The sequence below is a fragment of the Piliocolobus tephrosceles genome, chromosome 5, assembly GCF_002776525.5.
Source record: "Piliocolobus tephrosceles isolate RC106 chromosome 5, ASM277652v3, whole genome shotgun sequence".
NCBI lineage: Eukaryota > Metazoa > Chordata > Mammalia > Primates > Cercopithecidae > Piliocolobus > Piliocolobus tephrosceles.
This window is the reverse complement of record NC_045438.1, coordinates 148,358,598-148,373,542: the sequence shown is the minus strand read 5'-3', so window position 1 is coordinate 148,373,542 and position 14,945 is coordinate 148,358,598. Positions and strand designations below refer to the sequence as shown.

The window sequence follows — 14,945 nt, the reverse complement described above, 5'->3', positions numbered from 1 at the left end:
TCAGACACAGTGGTTACATGGGTGTGTTCACTTTGTGGAAATTCATCAAACTGTTTACTTATTTATCTCTCTGAGCTTTTGTCTCACCTCCGGAAAAAAAAAAAAAAAAAAAAACTATATTCCATAGTACTGTCCTAGAGTTAATATATTTGAAATAATGAAATATTAAATAACAAATTAAATGATATATTAGATAATAGTTTATATGTTAAAAATGAAATAAAGTATATTAAAAAGAGCTTGACTTAAGACTTGGCACATGATGGGTGCAGCACACCAACATGGCACATGTATACATATGTAACAAACCTGCACGTTATGCACATGTACCCTAGAACTTAAAGTATAATTAAAAAATAAATAAAATATAAATAAAAAAAATAAATAAATAAATAAAATATAATGTCACAGAAAAAAAAAAAAAAAAAAAGACTTGGCACAAAGCACAGACTCCAGCATTGATAACTGCATCACCAAGTTCTCACGCTAGGCCTTCTGCCCCAGGAGACACAAGCCATGCTCTGCTCCAGCTGGTTCATATAGGGCAAACTGATGCCTGTGACTTCTGCCCGAAACAGTGGCTTGGGAAGGAAACATGGGGGTATCCCTGAAACTTTCTAAACAAATGCTGTATAAATGTCCAGAAATGGCTTAGTTTTGGCCAGGTGTGGTAGCTCATGCTTATAATCCCAGCACTTTGGAAAGCCAAGGCAGGCAAATCACCTAAGGTCAGTTCAAGACCATCCTGGCCAACGTGGTGAAACCCCGTCTCTACTAAAATTATAAAAATTAGCTGGGTGTAGTGATGGGTGCCTGTAATCTCAGCTACTCGGGAGGCTGAGGCAGGAGAATAACTTGAACCGGGGAGGAAGGGTTGCAGAAGAGCTGAGACCATGCTGTTGCACTATAGCCTGGGCAACTGAGTGAGGTTCCATTTCAAAAAAAAAAGGATTAGTTTCATATGGCAGCAAATACTAATCTTTCCCTCCTCTTCTCAGCCATGTAGCAGAACTTTTATCACTGATTCAGTGAAGTAAAGAGGAGAGCAATTCACACAGAATCATGACATCATGGCACTGAAGAGAACTTGCGTTCAAAATGCTGCAAACCCAGCATTTTGCAGGTGGGAAACCTGACATATGTAGAAGCTGCACGACCGGTCCAAATTCACACTGCTAGGAGGACCTTGATTTCCTGACTCCAGCCTAGAGCTCTTTCCATAAACAGGAAACAACGTTGAGACTTTTAAAAAATTTACATTGAGTTCATCCAAGGGGAACTGTGAAACAATTTCCGCTTCAGCAATATTGGCAACCACAAGAGTAAACCAAGAGGAGCATCAGCCGGGCGCGGTGGCTCACACCTGTAATCCCAGCACTTTGGGAGTCTGAGGTAGGCAGACCACGAGGTCAAGAGATCGAGACCATCCTGGCCAACATGGTGAAACCCCATCTCTACTAAAAATACAAAAATTAGTTAGGTGTGGTGGCAGGTGCCTATAGTCCCAGCTACTTGGGAGGCTGAGGCAGGAAAATCACTTGCACCTGGGAGGCAGAGGTTGCAGTGAGCCGAAATTGCACCACTGCGCTCCAGCCTGGGCAACAGAGTGAGACTCTGTCTCAACAGAAGAAAAAAAGGAGCATCTTGCGCTGGCCTCTTTCCTTCTTGGTCTGATGGCAGAGCCCCCTGCTACCACAATAATACTGTAGTGGCACCATCATACCCTGTCTGTAAACCACGTGACTCTGCCAAGGCCAGAGTGTTCCATTCCTAGACACTGGAACGGAACTCTGTGAACTTGAACACAGTGAAGCAGGCCCAATATGAAGCAAGTGTGCGCGTCAAGTTCCTGACCCTCTGAAAAGTGGACCACACCCCATCAGCATTACACAAGCGTGGGAAGAGCTGACAAGTTACAATGTGTAAGGAAGTTGGGAATGTGCTATACAGTTGCACCAACATTATTATTAATCATTTACTATGTAATTGCTTCCAAAACCAAGTTTTGGAAAAGCCAAGCCTTTTCATCCTCTAGTTAAAAAACAAAAGCTTTTATAATCATTTTGTCATCATATGAAACATTTCCAAAACCCATTCTTTCCAAATTAGAAAAATGGATTTCCTATTTCCTTTCTAGAAGATCACACACACACACACACACACACAAATCTCACCTTGCATTGTTCATTCCCAGTATCTTACCTGTGAATATTGGATACACTGGCAGTGACCATGATTGCATAGCACATTAACACCAGCACAAAAAGATGCACAGAGTACCTTTAAGACATAATAGGTAGGGGGAGGAGTAATGAATATATTTCATATTAACACACCTTTTGGTCACCCAAAATGTGAATCCATCACTATCCCTGCCAAAAACACAAATGATCAATGATCAGTAACTCGTGTTTATATGAGAGAAAATAAACCAAATATTTTTCTTCTATGTAATTAAGATGCTGTATCTTAAAATGACACTGGGAACTCATGACACAGTTTGCCAACTGCAGGGCTAATAATGTCAGGAATCCATAAATGGAATGCTTACACTTTTTTCACATATGCAATTAAGAGTCCAGAGAGATGAGTTCTTTCTTTAAGACTTTATTTTTTAAACTGGGCTTCCCCAGATACCAAGACTTCTACCTGGTGGCTGATTTAAAATACTTGTCCTTTCTCAGATATTTGTTGAAGGAATAGGGGCAGAATTCTAGCATAGTACCCTGAACAAATACACAAAATTCCTGAAGGTGTACTTCTCAATATGTTGGTCTCAAAAGCTTCTTCCCTAACACCTTTCAGGGTATTTGCCCAGCTTACTAGTAGAAGAAAGTACAATTGACCAGCTTTCCCTGTTAAAGAATGATTCACATTCCCCCAAGATCTGCACCAAACACATTGTTCTACTCTGGTGAAATCCAGGACTTACACTCACGTCTCTAGCAGTAATGCAAGAAGTACATCAACATCTACAATAGTTAGGAAAGTTTCCTTTTGGGAAAATTAAACCTTATAGCATCCCATTTACATGAGTGGGAGGGATCTGTAGAAGTCTAATTTTAAGAAAAAATGGGCTGGGCACGGTGGCTCATGCCTGTAATCCTAACACTTTGGGAGGCCAAGGCAGGTGGATCGCCTAAGCTCAGGAGTTTGTGACCAGCCTGGGCAACACGGTGAAACCCGTCTCTACTAAAAAATACAAAAAAAGATTACTTGGGCATGGTGGTGTGCACCTGTAATCCCAGCTACTCAGGAGACTGAGGCAGGAGAATCACTTGAACCCAGGAGGTAGAGGTCGCAGTGAGCCGAGATGGCGCCACTGCACTCCAGCCTGGGCCACAGATAATGCAATTAAAAAACAAAAAATTAAATTGGAAAAAAATAAAAAGAAAGAAAAAATGAACTATACTGGCTTCCAATGGATGGTCAGTTTATTGGCTCTTATAGTAATTGGAGATTCCAGGTTCTTACAGTAAATGGAGATTCCTGCAATGTCCTCATTCTCCTACTATAAGATATTTACAATATAAAATTTTATAATATATATTTTATAATACCATCTATTTCTTGCTTTAGTGTAATTCCAAGAACATTGCCACAAAACATCCAAATGACCAAATTAGAACGTATGAGACTCATACTCACCAGCCGAAACAAAAGATGACGAAATAGATGCCAAAAATGGTGGCAACTGCATGCCGGACATCAGAGCTGGTTGTACCAGGACGTAAGTAGATGCGAAACCAGAAAGCAGCAAACAAAGCAACAAGCTGGCATACCACAAAATTCACCTATGACAGGGGAAGAGAAAATGAAAACCTTTATTGTTTCACCTTTCTGTGAATTTGCTCTTGTTTTTTGCAGATTTCCACATCAAGAGGCTTCTCAGACTTGGATTTGTTCTTTCTCCCCAATAGATTGTTTGGAAGAGGAAATGAATATAACAGAACAAGATAACTATACCCTCATGTGGTATAAGATGCGACAAACCCAACAGTTTCTTCTCTAACCTTTAAGACTGGCCAAGGTTGCCTTCCCACCCACAAGCAGGGGCCTTCTCATGGAAACAGCCTAAGCTAACTGTGAGCTCTGTTTAGTGGGCCTCTTTTCTCACCCCCAGCAGGACCCTAAGACGAAGAAGGCATTAGATGCAAAGTTTGACAAAAGAGCTCCCTTATTTGGTACCTAGGAAATCAAATTGTTCTCCAAAGTGATCACCAGTTGTTTTCTGACTCTGCGAATGACTCACATTCCCTAATACTGGTACTAAACCCATTGTTCTACTCTAGCAAAATGCAGGACTTACAACAATGTCTCATTTTAAACCAGCATGCAATAAACAAGAGCTTTCCTCAAATTCAAGGTGTGACACTGCAGACCTACAAATAGAGACACAGCCCTGCATTCAACGTCCAGTGCCAAGCCTGTCCAGTTACGCAGGGTAGATACCAAATTTCCTTAGAAAAATCTCAGTGGTCTACCTCTTGAGAATATTGTGCCTAAAAGAAAACAAAGAAATTACTGAAATCTATAGAAAAGGTCAGCTGATTTTAGAAAGCAATAAGCAAACATGTACCTTTGCAATTTGTATTTACCCAAAATCAAATTCCAAATACATTAAGTGATTTAACCATTCATTAAAACTAGAAAAGTAACTTAAACTCTTCGAAATATTCAAAACTGAAACATCAGTATGAATTCACTTTTAGAAGGCACTTAATTGAAAAGAGACTGAAGATGGAGACACAACTTCAGCATCAGCATTTCATGCTTCAATAAACTGCTGCTGATAACAAAACTCATTAGGGCTGAGCTGGGAGGTGGGGCTGGAGGGAGCAGAAATCAACTCCATTTGAGCTCATTTTGTTTGCCCAGTGAAAAACAATACTTTGGACCCTTTATGACTCATAGAAAATATCGCTTTCAGAAAATTTCTGTTTTGGTTTTTTAAAAGTCGACGGTTGGCCGGGCGCGGTGGCTCATCCCTGTAATCCCGGCACTTTGGGAGGCCGAGGCAGGCAGGTCACCTGAGGTCAGGAGTTTGAAACCAGACTGGCCAACATGGTAAAACCCTGTCTCTGCTAAAAATACAAAAATTAGCTGAGCTTGGTGGCGGGTGCCTGTAATCCCAGCTACTTGGGGGGCTGAAGCAGGAGAATCGCTTGAACCCAGGAGGCAGAGGTTACAGTGAGCTGAAATTGTGCCACTGCATTCCAGCCTGGGCAACAGAGCAAGACTTCATCTCAAAATTTTTAAAAAACCAAATAAATAAATAAAATTAAAAATAAAATTAAAAAGTTGACCTTATTGAGTTTCACCTTTCCAAAAAAACCTGTTCTCACCACTGTCCACCTTCACTTTCTATCTTGAGAGATAGAGAAGTGACTTGTGAGCCTGTCCTGCATGATTTGGTCATATCTTTTCATCTAGGCTGAATGAACAGCCAAGGAACACACACAAACAAAATGTATATAGAAAAAGAATCACCTTAGCAAGGTTCAAGACTCACATTCCCTAAGACTGGTACTAAATCCATTGTTCTACTCTAGCAAAATGCAGGACTTACATCAATGTCTCATTTTAAATTGGCATCCAATAAACAAGAGCATTCCTCAAATTCAAGGTGTGACACTGAAGATCTATAAATGGTGACAGAGCCTTGCAATCAACATCCAATGGCAACTGGAAAGTCCAAAAGTTATAATAGGTGACAGATCACACGTTCTTTCATTCTCACAGCCCAGCCTGCAACCACAGCACAACTCAGGAAAGTGGCCACAGGGAAATTCCAGCATTCTTTTTGATTTGGCCAGAATTATTGAGCATGTACACATGAGGAATGATTTGGAGGATGGAGCGTGGTTATCAAGAGTGTAGTCCCCCAACCAACAGCATCCACGTCCCCTTGGAAACTTGCTAGAAATGCACATTCTTGGGGCCCACCCTAGCCCTACTGAATTAGACATTTCCTAGGCAGGATCCGGCAATTTGTGTTCTAACCACCCCAGCACCCAGGTGACTGTGATACACACTCAAGTTTGAGAACCACAGGGATAGAAGAGAAAGAAGGTATGTTCCCTGCTTTCAAGGATCTTATCATCTAACTAGGAAAACAACACAAGTAACCTAAAAGTAATTGTGAAATAACAGTAAGAGACTGTCTCTACCCTACAATCAAGAAAAGAAGATTTACATGCTCTGGGCTTCGACTTATTTATTTCTAAAATGTGTGCTTTGGGGGAATTGGTGTCTAACATCTCTTCTAGGTCTAATGGTCTCTGATTCTATATCTAACCTGTGTTTAAAAAAAAAAATTAATTGGGAGGCCAGTAGGCTGAGATGACTCTGGTGCCTTGGGTTCCCTCATAAGCAAGGCAAAACCTAATTCAGAGGGAATAGTCATAGCCCAGAAAAACAAGCTTGACCAATCAGAAACTGCCAACTAAGCTCCAGCTAGAGGCTTCACCAATCAGAAACTACCTACCAAACTCTAACTAGAGACTTTACTAATCAGGAACCACCAAATAACCTCTAAGTAAGGGCTATCCACTTTAACTCATCAAATATTTTCTTGGGTTTTGCTTCTTTGAACACCTTATAAAAGTTTCCCCCAGTCCCTTTTGGTGGAGCCCAAAGTGCTTGCAGGCTGGTGTTGCCTGACTCATGAACCACTGAATGTTCAAATAAATGCTTTAAAATTTTGATGTGTATAAGTTTATCTTTTACACCAGAGTCCTTTCCTTGACTGTTAATGGTAAATGCCTAAACTCAAGACTTCATCATGGATTAAAAGCTGCCCTCTACGTACAGACTAACCTGCTCCACCTCCCTCTCCCCAAGAGGGAATCCTGGATGGCCAGCAGAGTGCTCCACGGCAAACTGCTCTCAAGCAAAAGCGGAAACACACAACAGCACCACGCAGTTCTAGCAGGAGGGTTCTAGCAGATATAGGATTGCTTTTCAGTGACCACACATGTACATCTTATAAGGTACAGGCTGAACCAGACTGAGATACCACTTCACAGCTATTAGTATGGCTATTGTATATTTTTATAAACCAAACAGAAAATAGTAAGTATTCACAGAGATGTAAAAACATTTGAACCCATGTGCACTGCTAATGGGAATGCAAAATGGTGCAGTCAGTATAGAAGACAGCATGGAAGTTCTTTAATATGCTAAACATAGAATTACTATATGATCCAGCAATCCTACTTCTAAGAATGAGCCACAAATAACTGAAAGCAGGGTTTTTAAGAGATATTTGTACCCACATATTCATAGCAACATTATCACAATAGCCAACATGTGGAAGCTGCCCAAATCAACGGATGAATAAACAAAATGTGGTACACACATATAATGGACTATTCAGCCTTAAAACAGAAGGAAATTCTGATACATGCTACAACACGGATGAACTTTCAAGGCATTATGCTAAGTGAAACAAGCCAATCACAAGGTACAAATATGGACAAGTATGCTTCCACTTACATGAGATTAACCTAGAGGACTCAAATCCAGAGATAGCCAGTAGAATGGTGGTTGCCAGATACTAGAGAAAGAAAGTAATGGAGTTATTGTTTAATGGGTATGGAGTTTCTGTTTTGCAAGGTAAAAAGAATTCTGGAGATGGATGGTGGTGATGGTTACACAACAATGTAAGCATACTCAATGCCACTAAACTGTATGCTTAAAACGGCTAACATAGTAAATGTTATGTTATGTTATGTACAGTTTGCCACGATTTTTTTTAAAAAGGTCCAGGCTGGAGTGTGATATAAATTTGTGTTGGCTGACTCATATCTACACTCGCGGCTGGTGGAGAATATAACCATCTCTGCAGCCAAGTGCAGCTGGCTCCTATCACAATTCATATAGGCACAGAGTTCAATTTTTGTTCCTTTCCTCTATAAAGGATCAACAAAATCAGAGGCCTGGCCGGGCGCGGTGGCTCACGCCTGTAATCCCAGCACTTTGGGAGGCCTAGGCGGGCGGATCACGAGGTCAGGAGATCGAGACCATCCTGGCTAACACGGTGAAACCCCGTCTCTAGTAAAAATGCAAAAAATTTGCCAGGCGAGGTGGCGGGCGCCTGTAGTCCCAGCTACTCGGGAGGCTGAGGCAGGAGAATGGCGGGAACCCGGGAGGCGGAGCTTGCAGTGAGCCGAGATCGCGCCACTGCACTCCAGACTGGGCGACTGAGCAAGACTCTGTCTCAAAGAAAAAACAAAAACAAAATCAGAGGCCTGATCTTTTAGATGTACATCCTGGAATTGTTTTGATTTGATGATATATGAGATCTGCTTCCAAATAATCTAATAGGATCTAATGGGGATGGGTGAATGGGATGAGTCGAGATCAACAGTTCTCAACTGAGGCTGATGTGCTCCCACCCGGACATTTCTGGTTGCCATAACTAGAAGAAGGGGTGAGTGTACCAACGGCATCTAGAGATCAGCGATGTCGTTAAACATCCTAAAAGGAACAGCACAGCCTCCCACAACAAAAAAATTTCCAGCCCAAAATGTCAGTAAGTGCCAAAGTTAAGAAACTCTGGTGGAACACAGTTAGATGAGCCAGATTGGGTATGAGTTGGAAATTGTTGAAGCGGAGTGTCGGGCACATGAAAGTTCATTCTACTAATCATTCCACTTTGATGTATGTTTGAATTTTCCATAATAAAGCCTTTTTAAAAAAAAAAAAATACAAAACTCTGGAAAGCAAATCACTGGCCTAAGATGATACAGATTTTAAACACTGGTGATTCCAAGCACTTGAAACTGAAAAGTTCTTTTTATCCACATCAGAGAAACACCTAAATCAGGGAAGTAATATACCTAAGTTAAGAAACAAACTAAAACAAAAAATGAGATGTCTTAATAGGAAAAGAACCACCTTTTATGAAATGATCAAATATCCATTAAGCAATGAGCCAAATCGGCCAGGCACAGTGGCTCACGCCTGTAATCCCAGCACTTTGAGAGGCTGAGGCAAGCGGATCACGAGATCAGGAGACCGAGACAATCCTTGCTAACATGGTGAAACCCCATCTCTGCTAAAAATACAAAAACAAAATTAGCTGGGTGTGGTGGCAGGCACCTGTAGTCCCATCTACTCAGGAGGCTGAGGCAGGAAAATGGCATGGACCTGGGAGGCAGAGCTTGCAGTGAGCCAAGATCGCGCCACTACACTCCAGCCTGGGCGACAGAGCGAGATTCTGTCTCAAAAAAAAAAAAAAGGAAAGAAATGAATCAAATCATAACAAATACAAGAGAAAAAGACCTGTCTTCAGTGATGATTAACTAATTGTGATCTCCCATCCTGTGACCAAAAATACAGCAAGTGGTTATAAGCAGAAAGTCAACATAGAGTCAGGCTTGCTGGCTGCAAGATCTAGACCCACCACTGAGTGGAGAGTTACAAAAGTTGACTTTGTCTTGGTCCTCATCGATAAAAGGGAGGTAATAATAGTAATTCTACTTCACAGGGTTGTTGTAAGGTCTAAAGAAGTCAAAAATGTAAGGTCACTTAAAACAGTTCCTTGCACTAATAAGCACTTGCTATTATTATTCTACATCTACTAAATTAACACTTGCATACATTGTGCACAGAATAAATGCATTAACTGGTAACTACTGCTGAGCTGTTAAGAATTTGCTTCTCCAGCCTCCTCCCTTCTTGCCTTCTACCATCTCCTTTTCCACCCAACATTTAGACAGCAGCCTAAGTTTTCTGTGTCCTTTCTGTCCCTTTCCACAGGGAGAGGCAATATAGCCTAGGACAAGGAATCAATCTCTGAGTTGCCAGCTCCTAAGCCAAGTTCTTTGGGTTTTTTGTTTTGATGTGTGTGGTTGTTTTATTTTGTTTTGCTTGTTTTGTTTTTTGAGACAGGGTCTTGCTCTGTCACCCAGGCTGGAGTGCAGTGGTGTGATCTCGGCTCACTGCAGCCTCAACCTCCCAGGCTCAAGCCATCCTACCACCTCAGGCTCCTGAATAGCTGGGACTATAGGTGTGCACCACCATGCCCAGCTAATTTTTCTACAAAACTAAGAAGTTTTGTAGACAGGTTTCACCATGTTGCCCAGGCTGGCCTTGAACTCCTGGGCTCAAGCAATCTGCCTACCTTGGCCTCCCATAGTGCTGGGATTACAGGCATAAGCCACCACACCTGGCCTCTAAGTCAAGTTTTATAAACCTGAAGTAGAGACAAATCTGAAAGTCAAATCAGTTTCCAGAAATTAGGGGAAAATCATTTTTTCTTTTTAATTCCAAAAGTTTATCTTCATAAATCAAAGCAAAGCTGAAGAAATTAACACAGTTTCTACCATAATTATGGAGGGAAGGAAAGCCCTGAATGATGGAAGGGCTACTTTTTTGCACAAAAGGAGATAGCAAGCTTGGTCCACGGGCTGGAGGAGGGATGTCTCCAGTTTCAGTGGGGACAGAACGAGCCCTTAGTTACATGTGTGAAGGCTCACATGACACATGAGCACAAAGGCACTGAAACCATAGAAACTGATGGGCTCCCTCAAGAAGTCTGGGATGATGAAGGTATCCCAGTTGAAGAGACAGTTGCCTGGCTTCTCAGAGTGCAGCCAAGGGAGGTGGCCAGCCCTGCAGGGAAGTGCTGCTTCTGAGAGGATGAGTGGCTGTCAAGGTACACAGACCTGGGTACTTCATAGCCTCTCTCCCAGGCTCTGGGAATAACCAAGAGGCAGGATGAGAGCTGGCGGACCTGAGGAGGTCTTAAAGTTGGACAGAAGAGACCATCAAGTGTGAACCATCCACTTGGAGCCATAGAAGGAGCTGCAGGGAGCAGCAGATACAACAACTAGAGGCCAACGTCAGGACCACAGGATGTGTTCTATCAGAGCAGAGGAGAGCCAGGCCCCAATAGCAGGACCAGCTGCCCTTGCCAAGGCCAGGAAGGACTGTAAACTCCTCAGGGCTTAGTTCCGCCCCAGGTGAAGGGGTGCACAAGCCTTCAGTGTAACCAGTCCTACACTGGAATAGGTTGCCTAAAACTGGCCATGTAGCATGAAAGCTACATTAAATTTAGTTGGGAGAAACTTAAAAGTTGCATTTGTAGCATCCTGTGTCGTGGCTGTACATTTCAACTCCACTATTATTGCCCCTGTGGGAAATATGCACAAAAATTCTGTATGAAAAATATTCATCTCAGCATGATTTCAAGTAGCAAAAGGAAGAAGGAATTTAAAAATTCAACAATTAGTAAAGGCACTGGTTAGCACAGGAAGCAAATAAAGGATGTGCTCTTCATCACTGTCCTTTTTTAGTGTAATACGGTAGTGTTTGCTATAAGCCATAACTTCTGACTGATTCTTGGAAATTCATTCATTGGGTAATAAAAAGCTAAATACTGAAAAAATATTGAGGCATTATTTGCAAGACAAAATGATGTAAAAGCAACCTAAATAGAGGACAACAGAAGGATAGTAATCAATGGTAATAAACCCATTCAATAGAAAAGCATGCCATCATTAAAAACAGGCATTATAGGCTGGGCACAATGACTCATGCCTACAATCCCAGCACTCTGGGAGGCTGAGGCGAGAGGATTGCTTGAGACCAGGAGTTTGAGACCAGCCTGAACAATACAGCAAGAACTCCATCCCTACAAAAAATAAAAAATAAAAAATTAGCTGGGCATGATAGTGAAAGCCTGTAATCCTAGTTACTCAGGAGGCTGAGGCAGGAGGATTGCTTAAGCTTGTAGTTCAAGGTTATGGAGAGCTATGATTATGCCACTGCACTCCAGTCTGGACAACAGAGTGAGATCTTGTTTCTTTAATTTTAAAAAATGGACAGTTTATAAAATACCTGCCATAAAATGAAAAACATTTGAGATAACTAATGAATAAGATAATACAAAAGTATATGTATATTTACAATGATGTAAAAAAGCTAGCATGTAGAAAATGGCAAAAATAATGTGTAAAATGGAATACGACTATTATATCAGGATGGCAGGAATCTAGGCGAATTTTTTTTGTAAATTATTTTCATCATTTGGAAAGGTAAAATTACATGTAGAATTGCCCACACACTCCCTGCACAACCTACTCACACTCACACACACGAACTGTGATACTCTAAGGAACTCATAATGCTTATGACTGGTATCCCCCCAAAATCCTTATTTTAATACTACTTACTCTATCCTCAGCGTTGCAATTATTAGCACCTGCTACAGATAAAGTTTAGGGAGGAGTTGGGCATAAATGGAAGATGTTACACTGTAAAAAAAAAAAAAAATCTCATCTTAAAAAGACACTTTTTATAGACAGCAAAAAAACAATGTATAACAGTTAACAGTAACAAAAGTAACAGTCAAGAGTAAAAACGTGGGTGGCCAAAGAAAATGAAAACATGAGCCAGCCTGCAGTGGCTCACCCCTGTAATCCCAGCACTTTGGGAGGCCAAGGCAGGCAGATCAGCTGAGGTCAGGAGTTTGAGACCAGCCTGACTAACATGGTGAAATCCTGTCTCTACTAAAAACACAAAAATTAGCCAGGCGTGGTGGCATGCACCTGTGATCCCAGCTACCCGGGAGGCTGAGGCAGGAGAATTGCTGGAACCTGGTAGACAGAGGTTGCAGTGAGGCAAGATCATATCACTGCACTCCAGCCTGGGTGACAGAGCAAGACTCTGGCGAAGAAGAAGAAGAAGAGGAAGAAGAGGAGGAAGAGGAGGAAGAAGGAGGAGGAGGAGGAAATGAAAATATGTACCTGATTACTGGCCTAAAAACAACCACATTAACCAACAGAATAGGACAGAGTCCACAAATAAGCCTACACTTCAATGTCTGTCAATTTTTGACAAAGGTGTGAAGAACGCACAATGTGGAGAGGATGGTCTCTTCAATACATGGTGTTGAGAAAACTGTATAAACACATACAGAAGAATGAAAATGGACTTTTTTCTCATCCCTTATACAAGAATCAACTCAAAATGGATTAAAGGCTGAAATGTAAGACCTGAAACTATAAAACTGCTAGAAGAAAATATAGGGGAAAACTACATGACACTGGTCTGGGCAGTGATGACTTGCATTTAACCCCAAAAGCACAGGCAACAAAAGCAACAATAGGTCAATGCAAGCGCACCAAACTAAAAAAGCTTCTGTGCAACCAAGGAAAAAATTAACAGAGTAAAGAGACAACCCACAGATTGGGAGGAAATATTTGCAAATCATAGAAGGCTCATATTCAAAATATACAAACAACTCCAACTGCTTAATAACAAGAAAATAAATAATTCTAATTACCAATGGGCAAAGGATCTGAATAGATCTTTCTGAAAAGAAGACATACAAATGGCCAGCAGATATGTGCAGAAATGCTCAACATCTCTAATAATCAGAGACACGCACATTAAAACCACGAAGAGACATCACCTCACATGTGTTAGAATGATGATTATCAAAACGATGAGAGACAACAAGTGCTTGGAGAGCTTCTAGAGAAAAGGGAACGCTTGCACACTGTCAGGAGAAATGGAAATCAGTACAGCCATTATGGAAAACGGTACGGAAGTTCCTCCAAAAACTAAAACTAGAATTTGCCATATGATCCAGCAATCACACTTCTGGGTATATGCCTGAAGAAACTGAAATCAGTATGTTGAAGAAATATCTGCACTCCCATGCTCACTGCAACACTATAGCCTAGATGTAGAAGCAATCTAAATGCCATCAAGGGATGAATGGATTTTTTAAAATGTAGTCTAGATGCACAATGGAATACTATTCAGCCTTTTAAAAGCAGGAAGTCATGTCATTTGTGACAACATGATACGCCTAGAAGATACTGTGTTAAATGGCATAAGCCAGGCACAGAGAGACAAACACCGTAGGATCTTAAATATATGTGGAACCTAAAAAAGTCAAAAAAGCAGCGAGTTTAACAGTGGTTACCAGAGCCTGGGGGTGGAAGGAAGCAGAGGAAGAAAGGGGAGATATTGATCGGGGGTACAAAGTTACCATTTGAGGTGATAGGTTATGTTAATTAGCCTGATTCTATCCTTCCACAATATACACATGTATCAAAACATCACATTGTACCCTATAAACATATACATTATTTGTCAATTAAAAATAAAATAAAACTTACAAAACATAGGTATCATGATGTTCCTTAATAAACCCTTCACATTTAAAAGGAATATATACAAAGTTTACTTTTCTACTGATCCACTCCCTCCAGAGCAGCAAATAAAGTGGCACTTTCATTCATGACATCCAGCAATGTGCTCTCAACAATTGAAGTATTGTGTGGGCCTCTATGCAAGAGGGGACAGTAGAGAACAGCTATTTTGATCAGATTCTTACAGACAAGCAAGACTGACATAGTTCAGATTCAGCAAAAGCTCAATTTCCACAGCTCTTGCAAGATTTCAAAGTCACTGCAAGGAAATAAAACACATGCCCAAGTGTTTGACTTCTTATTTCATCAAACCACAATCAAACTGTGTGCAAATTTTCAAACACAAGTCTTAAATCTATTCTAATGTGCTGCTAGAAAGACATTATTTGGGGATTTCTGTTCCATGGACTTCATACTCTTCCAACAAAACAACACACTTTGCCAGGAGTTAAAAACACCACCTTTCGGCCGGGCGCGGTGGCTCAAGCCTGTAATCCCAGCACTTTGGGAGGCCGAGACGGGCGGATCACGAGGTCAGGAGATCGAGACCATCCTGGCTAACACGGTGAAACCCCGTCTCTACTAAAAATACAAAAAACTAGCCGGGCGACATGGTGGGCGCCTGTAGTCCCAGCTACTCCGGAGGCTGAGGCAGGAGAATGGCATAAACCCGGGAGGCGGAGCTTGCAGTGAGCTGAGATCCGGCCACTGGCTCCAGCCTGGGTGGCAGAGCGAGACTCCGTCTCAAAAAAAAAAAAAAAAAAAAAAAAAAAA

General features: G+C 41.4%; 1 protein-coding gene across 2 annotated transcripts in view; it reads right to left on the bottom strand.

Moving 5' to 3' along the window:
• Nucleotides 1-14,945, bottom strand: part of MBOAT1 (membrane bound O-acyltransferase domain containing 1) — a 114,686-nt gene that overhangs the window by 48,573 nt on the left and 51,168 nt on the right. For both annotated transcript variants that reach the window (XM_023209768.2, XM_023209769.2), the window contains exons 2-3: nt 3,649-3,794; nt 2,203-2,280 (exon numbers count right to left, since the gene is read on the bottom strand). In XM_023209768.2, coding sequence (XP_023065536.2) covers nt 2,203-2,280; nt 3,649-3,794 — 224 coding nt within the window. The remainder of the gene's footprint in view (nt 1-2,202; nt 2,281-3,648; nt 3,795-14,945) is intronic.